General features: G+C 37.4%; 1 protein-coding gene across 12 annotated transcripts in view; it reads right to left on the bottom strand.

Annotated features, from left to right (window-relative positions):
• Positions 1–3,225: 3,225 nt before the first annotated feature.
• Positions 3,226–14,855, bottom strand: part of jakmip3 (Janus kinase and microtubule interacting protein 3) — a 68,232-nt gene continuing 56,602 nt past the window's right edge. For 8 of the 12 annotated variants that reach the window (XM_083556477.1, XM_083556478.1, XM_083556473.1 and 5 more), the window contains 15 exons: positions 13,132–13,194; positions 12,824–12,946; positions 12,603–12,731; positions 12,345–12,428; positions 11,877–11,939; positions 10,328–10,426; positions 10,095–10,193; positions 9,432–9,491; positions 9,242–9,307; positions 9,087–9,155; positions 8,564–8,641; positions 7,643–7,849; positions 4,621–4,686; positions 4,394–4,466; positions 3,226–3,882 (listed from right to left, as the gene is read on the bottom strand). In XM_083556477.1, coding sequence (XP_083412603.1) covers positions 4,416–4,466; positions 4,621–4,686; positions 7,643–7,849; positions 8,564–8,641; positions 9,087–9,155; positions 9,242–9,307; positions 9,432–9,491; positions 10,095–10,193; positions 10,328–10,426; positions 11,877–11,939; positions 12,345–12,428; positions 12,603–12,731; positions 12,824–12,946; positions 13,132–13,194 — 1,257 coding nt within the window. In that variant the 3' untranslated portion in view covers positions 3,226–3,882; positions 4,394–4,415. Of the gene's footprint in view, positions 3,883–4,393; positions 4,467–4,620; positions 4,687–7,642; positions 7,850–8,563; positions 8,642–8,687; positions 9,156–9,241; positions 9,308–9,431; positions 9,492–10,094; positions 10,194–10,327; positions 10,427–11,876; positions 11,940–12,344; positions 12,429–12,602; positions 12,732–12,823; positions 12,947–13,131; positions 13,195–14,855 lie in introns of those variants that run through there. The other 4 variants (XM_083556480.1, XM_083556476.1, XM_083556479.1 and 1 more) reach the window with 3 other exon arrangements.

Here is a 14,855-nt window from a genome sequence, read left to right as displayed (position 1 = left end):
CAGAACATGCCACCTAACATGACCCGTGGTTTGGGACTACTTGAGCCAAGCCTAGAAAGCAGAGACCGCTGCTCAGTGTCCTCATTAGACAGTTTCTTCTCAGCCATCGCTTTCAGGTACAACAGAAATGACAATTCCTGGATAGTGGAATTAGACAAACCTAAAGGCAGTCCTAAAGATAGCTATGAAAAGCTGGGTCAGTCTGTAGTATGGGTGCTGAGGACACTGCTCCTCTGAAATGAACACGTCCCCTGAGGAATGAGGACACCCATGGATGCAGACACACACACACACACACACAGAGTAATTTAATCTATTTTGACAAAAGTAGCTAGTTCGGCAGAATGCCGACTCTATAGAGGAACTTTTTTTAAACAATTTTATCAGCACTTAGTCGACTATAGTGAAAGAATCACTTAAAAAAAAAAAAATGTATAACCATCATCCACCTTTATCTAGTGTTCCAATGCATGCTTCCAATGAAACATTTGAAACAGTTGTAATGATAAGGTAATGATCTACAAATGCAAAAAGATATCTTCAGGACACTTCAAAAAATATCTTCTGCAATCCAAAAGATATCTTCGAAAATACAGCTGAACAATACCCCAAAAACATATGCAAGAAAATTATGAGCTAGCTGAGTGAGCTATACTATCCAAACAGCTTTTTATTTCACAAAAAGAAACAGCTAGCATTAAATCTAGCTTTTTATTTTGTTTTAGTAGTGATTGCCTTCAGTTGCAATAATACTCTATCAATGTATGTGCTACAACAGATCATTGATAACTCCGAAAATAATGTGTAAGGGACATCTTTGCTAGATAGCTAACAATGTAGCCAAAAGCATGCATAAATTTACAAGGGTTAGCAAAAAAAATCCTAGCAAGCTAAGTTTTTACTGCTATTAATAGGCCTGTTTACTTCAGCATAGCTCAAAAACAAGATATGTTATCTAACAATTGTGTAAAATGTTGTTCTTGGCATTTAGAACATATTTTGGATTAGTTGTGTCAACTGTAGACATATACTATCTGGACAAAGGTTTGTGGAAACCTAACCATAAGATTTATAGTACTTTTTAAAATTCATAATCCATATTTAATCCTCATTTGCTGCAACAATAAACTACACTCTTCTGGGAAGATGTTCCACTAGATTTTAGAGTGTGCTTGTGGAGATTTGTGCTCATTCAGCCACAAGGGTTTTAATAAAAATCAGGTACTGATGTAGTGTGAGGAGACCTGGGGTGTAGTCAATGTTCCAACTCATCCCAAAGGTGTTCAATAGGGTTGAGATCAGAGCGCTATAGTAGGAGAACTTCCAAGCAATAACTCATCTATATATAAACTTGACATTTCCATTTACTTGGGTCAAGTTCTTGATCACTACTTTCTTAATGACTCAATGTACTAAAATCTGCTCACTAATTAGAGAACAAAACATATAAAATCTACACACTTACATTTTTATTTGCAATTAGATTTCTGCACTGTATAATTCCATCAATATCCCAGTGTTTTATTTTATTTCCTGTCACACACTAAAGGCATGATTTTCTGGGTTTCTTGCCTGTCTTACTCTTTTATTTTAGTCGTAGTCAGTCCGCCTGATTAAACTCGCTCACAGTTTGAAGCCACTGACACAGTTCTAAATGCCTGAAGGTCCAGACATTTCACAAAGCCCTACATTTCAACAGACTACTTCTACTCCTCCTCCTACTTTCTTGTCATCTTTTTTTTTGCTATTATTGTTATGCTGACATAAAGGGTCTGGGGTCTTTTTAAATATGGGGTTAACAAAAAAAAAAGAAAGAAAGAAAAAAAAAAAAAAAAAAAAAAATATATATATATATATATATATATATATATATATATATATATATATATATATATATATATATATATATATATATATATATGTGTGTGTGTGTGTGTGTGTGTGTGTGTGTGTGTGTGTGTGTGTGTCTGTGTGTCTGTGTGTATAGTTTTATAGATTTTAATTTCTTTTGCTAATACAAATAACAGAAAATCAGATTGGTTTGCAATGCACAATTCATCTTTTATTTATTGTATTTTTTTTTTTTTTTTTTTTAGATTGCAATGGGTCTTAAATTCTCAATTAATCTTTTTATATATACTTAAAGCGAAATCAAATAGATTAACTTATTCTAGCTCCAGCATTTCCACACCTAAATATTTAACACTGAAAGCTATAACCTAATATATATTAAGGCAGTGAATTAATAAAGGTCCCCTGGAGGTTACGCATCAGACCCAGTTAGGTCAATGTACATTAATATTATACGCAAAAATATGGTAAGGAACAGATGTAGTGCCCCCTGCTGATCAGAGGCTAAACTGCACCTTCAGGCACTCCAAACCATATACAGCCTTATCATTCTGTTTTCTTTTAAATTCACTTCTAAATGTAATTCTTTTAACCATCCCTCAACATGTTTTAGGATTAAAAGTGTCATTATAAATTATACTACATATAGATATTTGCTGGTTTATTATAAATGTCAAGGCAATGTTTATAAAAAGGATTTGATAAGCATAGTGCAGTTAGAAATACTGAGGGAATCCAGTTGCTGTACATTTGACAAAAGCATTGTGTTAATTTTGTATTGAGAATGCGTTTTCACAAAGAACATGACAGGACAATGCCAATTTTCTTTTGGGGATCAGGAACTGAATCATGATCTGAATGCTGTAATTCTAAAATATCCACAGTCTCTGGTTTAATCCTGAGATAAAGTTACTGACTGTGTGGAATCTCATGTGTTTGAATTTTCAGTCTCCTTTCACATTCCCAATACATGCCAGAAGGTAAAATCCATAGGTCAATGTGTGTATGTGTGCATGATGCCCTTCTTAAAGCATAATCCCACTTCATGACCAGTATTCCTGGCATAGGCACTGAAAACAAATTCTAAAGATAAATGAATGAATGAATGAATGAATGAATGAATGAATGAATGAATGAATGAATGAATGAAGGATAGCATATGCACTCATTTAGCCCCTGTATTGATGCTGTGCACCAAACTGAACTGTATCCTCATTTTGCCTTTGTCTGCATTCCCTCTGTTAAGACCAAAAATCTTATTAAGCTTTCCACATCCAAATCTATAATTACAACTGAAATTTCTTCTGTGAAAATTAGTCATTTCTTCACCAGGACTCTACGAGAATTTTTAAGATTAAAGAATGCACGTCCTTGTCAGTTTGCACTTCTCTTTTGAGAAATTTATTTAAAACACAGTCCATTTACATAAAAAAAAAAAAAATTTAATATAACCAAAGGGTTTTGGCTTTCAGTTCCATTAGGTAGGGTGCGTGCGTGCGTGTGTGTGTGTGTGTGTGTGTGTGTGTGTGTGTGTGTGTGTGAGTGAAAGAGAGAGAACAAGAGAGAGATAATCATGGTTGTCTAGCTCCACCTGCAGGCACTGGTATGTGTGCCACAGGGAACTACACTGACTGAGTGTAAACTGTGAGAGGGAAGGATTTAAATGTAACACCGCCATTCCAACAGGCTTCCAAAGGGAAGCAGCTTCCAGCACCACCTGCTTAGCAGGGAAAGGAAAGCACACTTCAGTTTAAGACTCCTTGAATTCCACACGCAAGAAGTCACACAGAGCAGAGGCCGAAGATCAGCAGGATTAAAAACTCCACTGGAGAGAGACAGAAAAAGAGAGAGAGAAGAAAGAGAGCACCATATTCCTCTAGTTGTAGGCCCCAAATGAGACGCTTGAGTCCAAGCTGCGAGATCAGCTTTAGTCCTAGATGATCACTGGAACTTCCAGATCACACAAGCTGCTTACGGATCTGTTGTTGGCCTTTATTACAAAAGGCAAAAAGCAATCTGGAAACCTGTGAACTACATAAGAAGAATAACATCTCATTGTAATGAGATAATGGTGTTCAACCTGTTTTATACAACACATTTAAATTATTAATAATAAATAAAAGTTGCCTGGATTGTGGTCACTGCATACTCTAACTTTTATATTTTAACACAGCCATAATATCCGGTTGCCGCCTACTTTGGCAGCAGGTATCCATGGTAATTCTAAATGCTGGAAGCACTGTGACTGTAGCTTAAGGTACTTAAAAGTAAACATCACCCTGAAAGGTACTAAAATATTTGTGATGTGCTCAGCAATTGTGGACCGAATTAGTTGGCAGGTGATGTAAATCTTCATTATTAATGTGTTTCACTCTTAGCTTCTACAAAAACTAAAAACAAGAGCTGCATTCCGACTTGCCTACATCTACTTACATATATTTACAGTGTGTACATTTTTAACTCATCTTAATGTTAATTATAAAAATAAATACGTTTTCCAGGGTTTATATTCCTGCGATGTGTTTGTTCTGTTGGTACTCACCATTTCTGGTCTGTTGGAAGAATTATGACCAAAGAATAAATGCTAAAGAAAAAAACAAAAATAAAAATAAAAACTGAACAAAGAAACAGAAAAAGAAAATTAAAACAGGAAAAAAGAAATAAATTGGGAAAGTCAGAATTTTAAGACTTGTTTAAAATTGCTAATTCGCACACAAACCAACACATATGCACTATTACACAAACAAGCACATGTACTATACATCATACCTTTTCTTCCAGTTCCTTGATCTGCCGTTTTTGTCCCTCAATCCATTCTTCTAGCTCTTTTACTCGCTGTGTAGGAATTAAAACACACTGTTACACTGTAGACCTCTTGTAGTTTATTCATGTACTTATTAAATGTTTTTCAACAATTAACATTCCACAATGAATTCCTTCTGGACGGGGATCCAAAATTTAATGAAATCTGGATGTAATAATAAAAAATAGAAAAAACAACGCTAAAGTAAACAATATAAAATTATACAATTCAGTAAAAAATATATTAAATGTAGTTTATAAGATTTTTTTAAGCTTATCAAAGAAAAGACAATATATGGATTCTTTTTCAACACAGCTAACTTTCAGAAAAAGCAATCAAACACAGGCGGTCATGTGTCATGTCCCAATTTCACAACCTTATGACAATTTTTGTCTATTTACCAGTTTTTATCATAAGACTCTTATTTAATCAACTTAGTTTGTCAAAGGGCTTTAATGTTACTCTCAGCACACAGGTCTAATAATAGAATGATATTCATGAGTTAAACACTGATTGATATCAAATAAATAATCATGAACCCAATACCTTCTTTTCAACTACTTCAATGAAATCACGCAATTAAGGCCACAGATTCTGTGGGAAATTAGAGTCAGAAGTTTCTTCCATCATTTACTCCTCTCAAAATGTTTTGCTTGATGTTAAACTGACACTGAACTGTATGTTCATGTTAAGTAGATACCATCAAGCAGAAATGGTGGTTCTAGCTTTAATGATACCCTGGGTGAACCACGCATGTCTCCCACATTGATTAGTTTCAGCTTTAAAAAGCTCCTCTCTGCTTTCGTTACTGTCACTGAATGAGTAAGACATGTTCTCAGAATAGTCCACAAATTTGGATACAATTCTGAGAACTCCATTTTATGTATAAAATATCACCCTAAATGCATTTATTGCACAATTAAATACACATCATTGTGTACAGATTATTAAATCAAGAAACATACAACTCCTTGGTTAATTGTAGCCATAATATACATACAACATCTACTGTATATCCTTATCATATGTCTTTTAAATGAGCTATTTAAGACCAGTGGGACACGACGCAGATAAAATGCTCATGTGTGCGGGTTGCACAAAAGAATAAAAGAGAATAAAATCCCACAAAATGAAATTGAAAATGAAAATACTAATAACAAATAAACTGTGATGTATCTACTGCACAAGGGCAACAATGGCAACTAAAATAAAATTAAAAAAAGGATTTACAAGCACAAGGTCGGACACGAACTCTTGCGTGGTTCATGCGCGGTAGACTACTAGAACACACTGAGGCACAATGTCTGAAGCACAAAGCAGAGGTGAATCACCGAGTGATACAGATATTACTTTATTATTAAAGAAAGGAACAGACAACATAACAAAACCCTGGCCTGTTTTTTATATAGTTTCAGATGATGTTTTATGTTCTAAAAAGTGCCTTGTACATCATTTACACAAAAAGTCAAACTCAAATAAAACCAAATGTTTGTTTATTTTCTGTTTATTGTTTTATTAAAATTCTAATAAGAAGCAAGTGAAACTAATAAAAGCAGAGTAGAAAAAAAAAAAGCAGTTTGAAAATAAATTTTACCTGCGAGCGGTAGCGTGGCAAAACTGAAATATTGCAGGTGAGAGTGGGAGAAAATTATTTTTTTTGCAGAAGCAGGTGGGAGCGGGACTGAAACATTTGTTCCATAGAGGTCTCTACACTGGAGAGTCCCCTTACTGAACTGCAGTGGTGAGCCGTCAGGGCCAGCAAGGCTTTCTCTGTTGGCCTAAACACTATCAGAACCACTGACCTACATTTAGAACCTAAATTCTAATATTTGTTCAAGAAAAATATATTAATTTAATCCCAACAGTCTATTCTCTATATTTTGTAGCGTTGCTCTTGGCTGCACTGCTTCCAATACGTGTATGTGTATGTTAGATTTTTTTGTCCAATCAGATTTCAGCCTCTATGTGCTGCCATGTCAATCTAATCTGCCCAGGGCCTTTACAATCAGTAGCTGGCCGATGTACCTTAGACTATATTAGCAATGGGTCTGTTTCTTTAACCAATCAGATTTCATATTTGCCTCACAGGGCAGCTAGCTGGCCCAGAATAGCATCAGCATTTTTCCGTCCTCTGATTGGTTGGTCAGAGAGAAACTGTTACAGCCAAGTTTGACTGGCAAAACACGTCTGTAATGATCTGCACACTTTAATACATCTGAGTGAGACTTTTTTTTATGCCCACAATGGCTGACACAAAATAAATTTATTTAGTCTCGGACATACTTAAAAAATACATTTTGAAGAAAAGCTAGATATCGTAAGTAGAGGTCGGCTAACCCCGAAGTTTGTTCACCACTTCCAGACCAGATAGACAATTTTGCAGAATGTTTTGAACAATGGAGATTGTCAGTAAAATTGTGGAGGACATTATGATGCTCGTGCAGCAAGTTGATGACACTTTATCGATTAAGGTAAATGTATAGGAAATCAACTCTTTCGCAAAAACCTACATAGCTACTGTTATCGCCATGACACGAACATCTCAATCTTGCTCTTGCGAAAGGTCAATTTTCTTACACAAGCAATTCCTTTTGAAAACTGTCTGCAATATCCTTCCATTCAGTTAAGTTTTTATCCACTCATAAATTAAAAGAAAGGACTGATTTTGTAGTGTAGTTGAGTAAAAAAAGGAAGATATTTGACTACAAGTCAAATATCTTACTTTTTTTACTCAACTACACTACAAAATCAGTCCTTCCTTTTAACTGTCCACCACTGCTATTGACATTGTGGAACAAATGATCAACCGCACCACATTCAGCAATGAAAATGAGCAACCATGCACCCATGGCAAGAGGAGCTCTTGAGGGTGATGATGTAACCCAGGACAACTCAATCAGAGAAGGACAAGAAAGACAATCAAATACTAATCCTGTCCACCTCAGCCCTCCTCTCTTTCACCTCAAATATATTTTCTGCTGTGATTACCTGTTGAGCATGCTGTAGTAACTCCATCCTTTCTCTGAGTATCTGAGAATCCTTCTCCCGTAATTCACTGAGCACCTGCCTCTTCCACTGATCGACAGCTCTCCTCAACGAGTCACGTTCCTCCTCAGTCAGTAAGTCAGACACTTTAGCGCCTGCCTCTTCTTGCTGAAGCGCATCAAACAGCATGGCCTCCAGCTCCAGGATCCGCTGATAGAGGACAGAGAGGAGAGACAGGATGGATGTGAGAAAGAGAAAGAAAGAGAGAGAGAGAGAAAGAGAGAGAGAGAGAGAGAGAGAGAGAGAGAGAGAGAGAGAGAGAGAAAGTGACGAAGTAGATGAAGAGAAGAAAGAATAGAGAAAGATATTACAGTGAATAAACAGGGAGACATGAGAATACAAGAGATTGAGAGACATAAAGAGAGATAGAAATATAGATAACAAAAGAGGAATAGGAAGGGAAGTGAAGAGAAGAGAAATGAAAGGAAGAACAGAGTCATACAAAGATAAAAAAAAAAACAAGTAGGAGGGATGAGGGCAAATTAATAGACAAATTAGAGGTGGGTAGAGTTCATACACAGTGCGAGGAAAAACAGTGAGAGAACAGATGTTGATAAATAGTTTAAAGAATGTGTGTGTGTGTGTGTGTGTGTGTGTGTGTGTGTGTGTGTGTGTGTGTGTGTGTGTGTGTGTGTGTGTGTGAGAGAGAGAGAGAGAGAGAGAGAGAGAGAGAGAGAGAGAGAGAGAGAGAAAGTAGGGTGGGGGGGGAGCAGCAATAACCATGCAGCACCAGCAGAGGGCACAAACAGACAAAACTTTTTAAATATTTTTTTTTACATTAATTACAAATGACTAATGTATCTATTTTTAACACGTGATGTGATTATCTAATTGTTTACTGGGGTAGACTGCAGTGCTGCTTACCTTATTAGCTTGATCCATCGACTGCTTTCTGTAGTCCAGTTCATCATCTAAATATCCTTTCTGTTTACTGAAAAGCTCCTGTAGATGAGACACGGTACATTTAAACACCAGAAAACAAATCATTTACACTACAGACCAGCAAATATGATCATATAATATCTGTAAATAATATACAACCTGTTCAGCTCGACACTCTGAAAGAAAGTTTAATTTATAATTCAAAAACAGGTTGAAATCGGAAATTATTGGAATCCTTCAAGTTTATGGTCAAAAATAACCAAAATTAATAAAATAAGATTTTTTTAACATTATTATTTTCATTCTCCAAAATTGTATTGTTGTCTTTGACCATATGGTATAAATATCTGATTGTGTAGACCTCACCTTAAAAGTACAGTGAAAATCAAAACGTGCATGATTATGGAATATTACAATAATTCTTGAATTAAGTGAATAAACAATTTTTAGGATTATTAAATGAAATTCATATTTTGGGGTGCATTTTCCAAGTACATGCACTTACCTTCTCACGTTCGATGTCCTGCATTTTCTGCTGTAATCCTGATTTTGTCAGTTCAATGTGTTCCAGCCACTGAAAGAAAAAAAGTCATAACATTAAACTTTAAAAAAAAGTATAAATGAAAAGAAATATGTACAAACTGAGAATACACACAGTACCTTTTCTGCTAATGTTAATACTGTCCTGGCATGGATGATGGCCACTTGCTCCTCATTGCTCAGATTCTGGATAACAATGGATCAGATATGAAGGTCAATTAGAATAATAAGATCCATTTGTACAACAAACAGCTCGCCGTTTTTCCTCAGCGTCTTTAGACACACACAGTTATGTATGAAATGAACATACACTTACGGCGTTATCCCCCAGAATGTCCAGTTTCTTCATCAGGTCTGTGATGATGATGTCCTGATAAACAGGAGAAAGCATTACAGCACAGTTCTGAGCAGAATGTCTAAGAACCAGTCAAGTACTGAGTAAAATAAATATTACCCACCACAGGCATAAAACATGTTGTTAGTTCAGTACAAAAACTTTAAAATTAGATTTGTGCGATTAAGCCAACCAACTATTTTCATTCATGGTTCTTACTATAATACAACTGTTTTATAGCTTGTAATATTTACTGAAAGAGAAGCAGATTTTTTTTTTCGTCTTGTTACCTCATGCCCCTTTATATACACGATTTATCAGTTTAACAAAAACAAAAAAAAACTGTTTCCCCATTATTTTTCTTGAAAATTGTCACATTAATAATTTGACCATACCTATGTGTATATCTGTTTCATTATTCCATTAAATTTTTTTTTTTTTTTTTAATAAATAATTGTATATAGTGGAAAATACCATATGAATCAATGATACATTATGCATGTACTCATTTGGTAGATCTTATATACACAGCCTTCATAGACAGTGCTACTGATTAGTCTTTTTACTTAAAAAAAATAAATAATTCAAATGTAAATGTAATAATAAATTGTTCTTAATTCATTATTAATGGAAACTCACTGTGACGCCCTCAGCCTGAAGGTACACCTGCAGTGGACTTATACCCTCTGAGAAGTTAACGTTCTGGAAGTTTATGGCTGGGGATCTCCTTTCCCTTTCCTACAGAACACAACCAAACTCATAATCAGGGAAGTTCAGCTCACAATTATGATATTTTTTTTTTGTGGGTTGGGTTTGTGTGATCTGATAAGAAATATCTATAGAACGATTGATCAAAGTTTTGCCAGACTTACTTCAAGTTCAAGAATGCGGAACTCCAGGAGTTCATTTTGGTCTTTTGCGTCCTGAATTTCGTTTTTGAATCGCATCTCTTCTGTCTCCATATGTTTCAGCTGAGGGGGAAATATAGATGTAAGTGTTTCAGAATTCTGCTGAGTCATTGGTTGTGGAAATAAAGTTTGACACATAGACTATAGAGGTCATGGCAGTGATCGAGCGGTGAAACTGAACTAGTTCTCTAACAGCATCTTGAAGTAAGTATTTTAAACATGTTTAAACCCATTGTTTCAAATTGTCTAATCAATGCTATTAAATGTATTTTGTATGTATCATTTAAAGATGATTAGCATGGTGTTATGTCATATTCAAATTAGGCAACTTGAAAAGGTTTCTCAGGCTGGTCTATTTTTTATATTCAAAGCTCAATCAATCAATTAATTAATTAATTAATTTGTTTATTTATTTACATTGCCTCTAGGCTACTGTTTTTTTACACTAGCATTTGCCTTTAACAGCCTCCACCCAAAAAAAATAAAAAATTAAATAGATGTGAAATATTTTTTTCATTTGCTGTCAAATGTAATACAATTTAAGATGAAAAAGTGAGAAACAATTAAAAAATCAAATACAGTTAGCAAATTATAGGTTGAACAGACTAAACCTGAGAAATACAGGGTACTGCACTCATTTTTGCGCATTGTGCCTTGTTCTATCACTAGCCACTGTTGTTATCATTATTACAGCATTCATTTAAGATTTCAATGAACTGTTTTTTCCCTCCAGTTTGCTTGAACGTTGAATTTAAGAAGCAATTTACTCCTAGTCTGTTATTTGCAATGACAAATGTATTAACCTATAAACTATTCTTTATTTTAACTAATCTAAAAGAATGTACTGAAGAAATGTAGTCGAAATGTTAACATGAGAAGATTGTTGTCAGTTTGTCAGCCAGACATTACCTTCTTATATGGTAACCTGATCATGAGATTCATTCAATGCAGATGCTATATACAGTGTTTAATTAAATCCCCTGGAGGACAGACCCCTGAACCATTTCACTGGGAAAAGAGTGCTGTCCTCAGCAATTGGAACTTACTCTGTGAAGTTCTTTCTGTTATGAAATACTTAAAGACAGGGTTTATTTCAGAAAAAATCCTATTTTCTTCTATCACTTGTATTATATATTCATGACAGTGTTTACTTCTGAAAATAAAATAGCACACTCCACGCATCACACTAACAGCTTGCTCTTTAATAGGGCTTCAGTCACGGTGTGTCTTCCTGGCATGAAGAGAGGATGTGATGAGAATCAGTACAAACACATACAGTATATTCCCACATCTTGACACTACTGTGCAGACTGCAATGCAGATGTGAACTAAATTTTGATTCAAGGTGAGCTTTACAGCAATACTACCAGGATTTCTACATACACTATATCTTTATGCATGTCATGTGTGTGTGTGTATATATATATATATATATATATATATATATATATATATATATATATATATATATATATATATATATATATATATGCACTGGTTTTACATAACACACCTTCTCAACAAGCTCTTGGTTTCTCTGGTATAAGGCCTGCTTCTCTTCGATCCACTTTGTATCCTAAAAGACATAAGAAATGTGTTAGAATGCAAAATCATAGCGATAAAATAACAGTAATAATGGAAGATCTGGAAAAGCTAATGTGATCTGTGGCTGAATCTTTACAAAACGTTTTACAAGGGTATTCGGGTTTTCCTGCATATATATTACATCTGGTAAATGTACTTATTTTACCACAACAATAAAAATGCATGTTTACTTTGAAACCTTTCTGCTAAGATCAGCCAGTGAACCGTCACTGTGTTAGAAATACTGTATTTCAAGCCACTTAAAAGATATCTAAAAAAATGAGTGTGGGGGCGAATTTGAAACCAATTCTCTCGGTGGAAAATCTCTCCTTGATTGCAGCCATTGTGGCCATGTAGTTGAAAAGACTGGCACATGTTTGAGGTGCTGCAGAATTACCTGGCCTTGCTGACTTAATACACACTCCAGGTCTGTTATTCTGCTCTTGAAGCGGTTCAGCTCTGCCTGCATCTGCTCTCGTATCTGCACAAGACAAATAGTCATGTCACTGAAGGATGCGCTAAAAATAAAAGCCTAAATTTATTTACTGTAGGCATCAACAGTCTTGCAATAATGCCTAATCAATTTACTCTAGGGTCCAAACAAAAGCAGGAAATAAATTCTCTATAAACTATAGCTCACATTGTAGTACTTTACCTTGACTTCCTTTTCAGCATCAAAAGTTCCCCCGACTTGCTCCTGAAGCAGGGCATAGGCACGCTGCAAAGCCTGGTACTCCATCGTCAGCTGACGGAACCTGAGCTCTGTCTCCTCTTTAAGCATTCCCTACAAATGTCATGAGTGCACTCATAAAAATAATTAAACACAAATGCACAGTCACGCTTATCACAAAGAAATGTTTACGCATGCACAACCACCTCTTCATCCATTAGATCTTCATCAGGAGTACAGGGCGTTCGGTCTGTATGGTAGGACATGGACGAGCCATCAGAGTCTATAGAGCCTTCTTCATCATAGCCAAAGAATGTCTCAATCACTGGCTGCAGGAAAGGAAGAAATAACAAGAAGCACAAGGATCCCTTACTAAAGTATATTTCAGAATGTATCCTATTTGATCTAATCTGGCATTCTGTTTAATTCTCTCTTCATAAGCAAGTGTATAGAAATTACTTTCCTTGTTGTTAAGCTGCAATGCTTCTAACTCAGGTACACAGTACATACAAACCTTGAGGCTCCTTCTCCTACGTGTTGGGTCCTGCCTCCTATACCGGAGCAGCATATCCCTCTCCTAAAAGATGAGAAAAACAGGAATTACAGCCTAATATCTAACTTCATAGCCTGTGTTTCCATAAAATGTAAATTTCTTGCTAATTGAATATATTTAACTAATAACCTGATTGTATTCTTATTCAGTAAATCATCACTAGATCACTAATAAATAACCTACATAACCTGGTAAAAATTAAACGATCCAATCAAAGCTGATCCAATGCTTCAGAGGACAAAGGGATGTGTTGTATTGCTAGATTTATACAAAAAATATTAAAAGGAGCATTATGTTTTCCTGGCCACACTCAGATACTGTCAGGGATCACCCTGCTTCTTCTCCGGTGCGCGCCCCGCCCGCCCGGAGGGCTTCGCCATCATACTGATTCCACACACCTGTTCCTCATCACCCTCACAGCTATATAAACGCATCACTCACACCACTCCGTTGTCCATTATTGTTTGTGTTTGGACTCTGAGTGTGTTCTATGTTTTCTACGTTTGCTTTTGTTTAGTGTGCATTAAAGTCTGTTTGCTGTGCCTCGGCTTCCGCCTCGCTCACTTACGCCTGACAGAATAACGGACCGAAAGAAAAAAAGAGAGAAAAGGAAGGAGAACCTCGAGATCTTTGCCCCGCGCTTACCTCGCGATGGAGGATCAGGCAGTCGCCGAGTCTTCGCCGATACAAGATCTCATCGCTGCGCTCCAAGCCGCCTTCCCATCCGCGGCGACTCAGCAAAACCCCCCCGCGCTCACCAGCAGCCCCATGGCGCTTCCGGCTGCGTTTTCCGTAAAGGCATCAGAATGCCGCGGCTTCCTGTTACAGGTGAATCTCTACATCGAGATGCAACCACAGCGTTTTCCTACAGAGCGGTCGAAGGTGGCGTTTTTCATCTCCCTCCTCTCCGGGAGAGCGCTGGCATGGGCACAATCGCTGTGGGAAGCGGCCGGCCCGGTGACGCACTCATACGCCCGGTTCACCGAACACTTCCTGGAAGTCTTCTGCGCCGCCTCCGGGACTTTCACCACAGCCGACCAGCTGCTCAGGTTATGTCAGGGAAACGAAAGCATCACCGATTACAGCCTCCGTTTTCGCACCCTGGCGGCATCTAGTGGCTGGAACGAGTCAGCGCTACTGGGAGTGTATCGGATGGGTTTGAAACCGGAGATACGGCAGGCAATGGCCATTCATGAGGATTCGGTGGGGTTGGAGAGCTTCATCCAGAAATCGATCGGGCTCTCTCAGCGCCTAGCGGTGGAGGATCTCACTCCACACCCACCGAGCTCTCCACAAGGTACATCTGCTGCCCCGGAGGGCGAGCCGATGCAGCTAGGATCACAAAGGCTGTCCAGAAGGGAGAGGAATCGCCGGCTCGCAGCCGGAGGATGCTTGTACTGCGGAACCTCGGGGCATTCCATCTTGCAGTGCCCCACACGCCCTGCTCGTGCCGCGGTGAGTACTGTCGAGTTACCAACCGACATCTCCTCTCTCCCCAAACTCGCAGTGTCTCTCATAACCCCCACTCTCTCTATCTCTGTGCATGCCCTAGTCGATTCCGGCTCAGCGGGGAACTTCATCTCCCAGGCCTGCCTCGACCGACTACGCCTCCGCCGAGAACGGGGCTCCCAGGATCTAGCCATCCAAACCATCCAGGGAAGGCCGCTGGGTGAGGGGTGGGTGAA

This window comes from Silurus aristotelis (genome assembly GCF_946808225.1).
Source record: "Silurus aristotelis genome assembly, chromosome: 12".
Classification (NCBI taxonomy): Eukaryota; Metazoa; Chordata; class Actinopteri; order Siluriformes; family Siluridae; genus Silurus; species Silurus aristotelis.
This window is presented reverse-complemented; position numbering and strand designations above follow the sequence as displayed.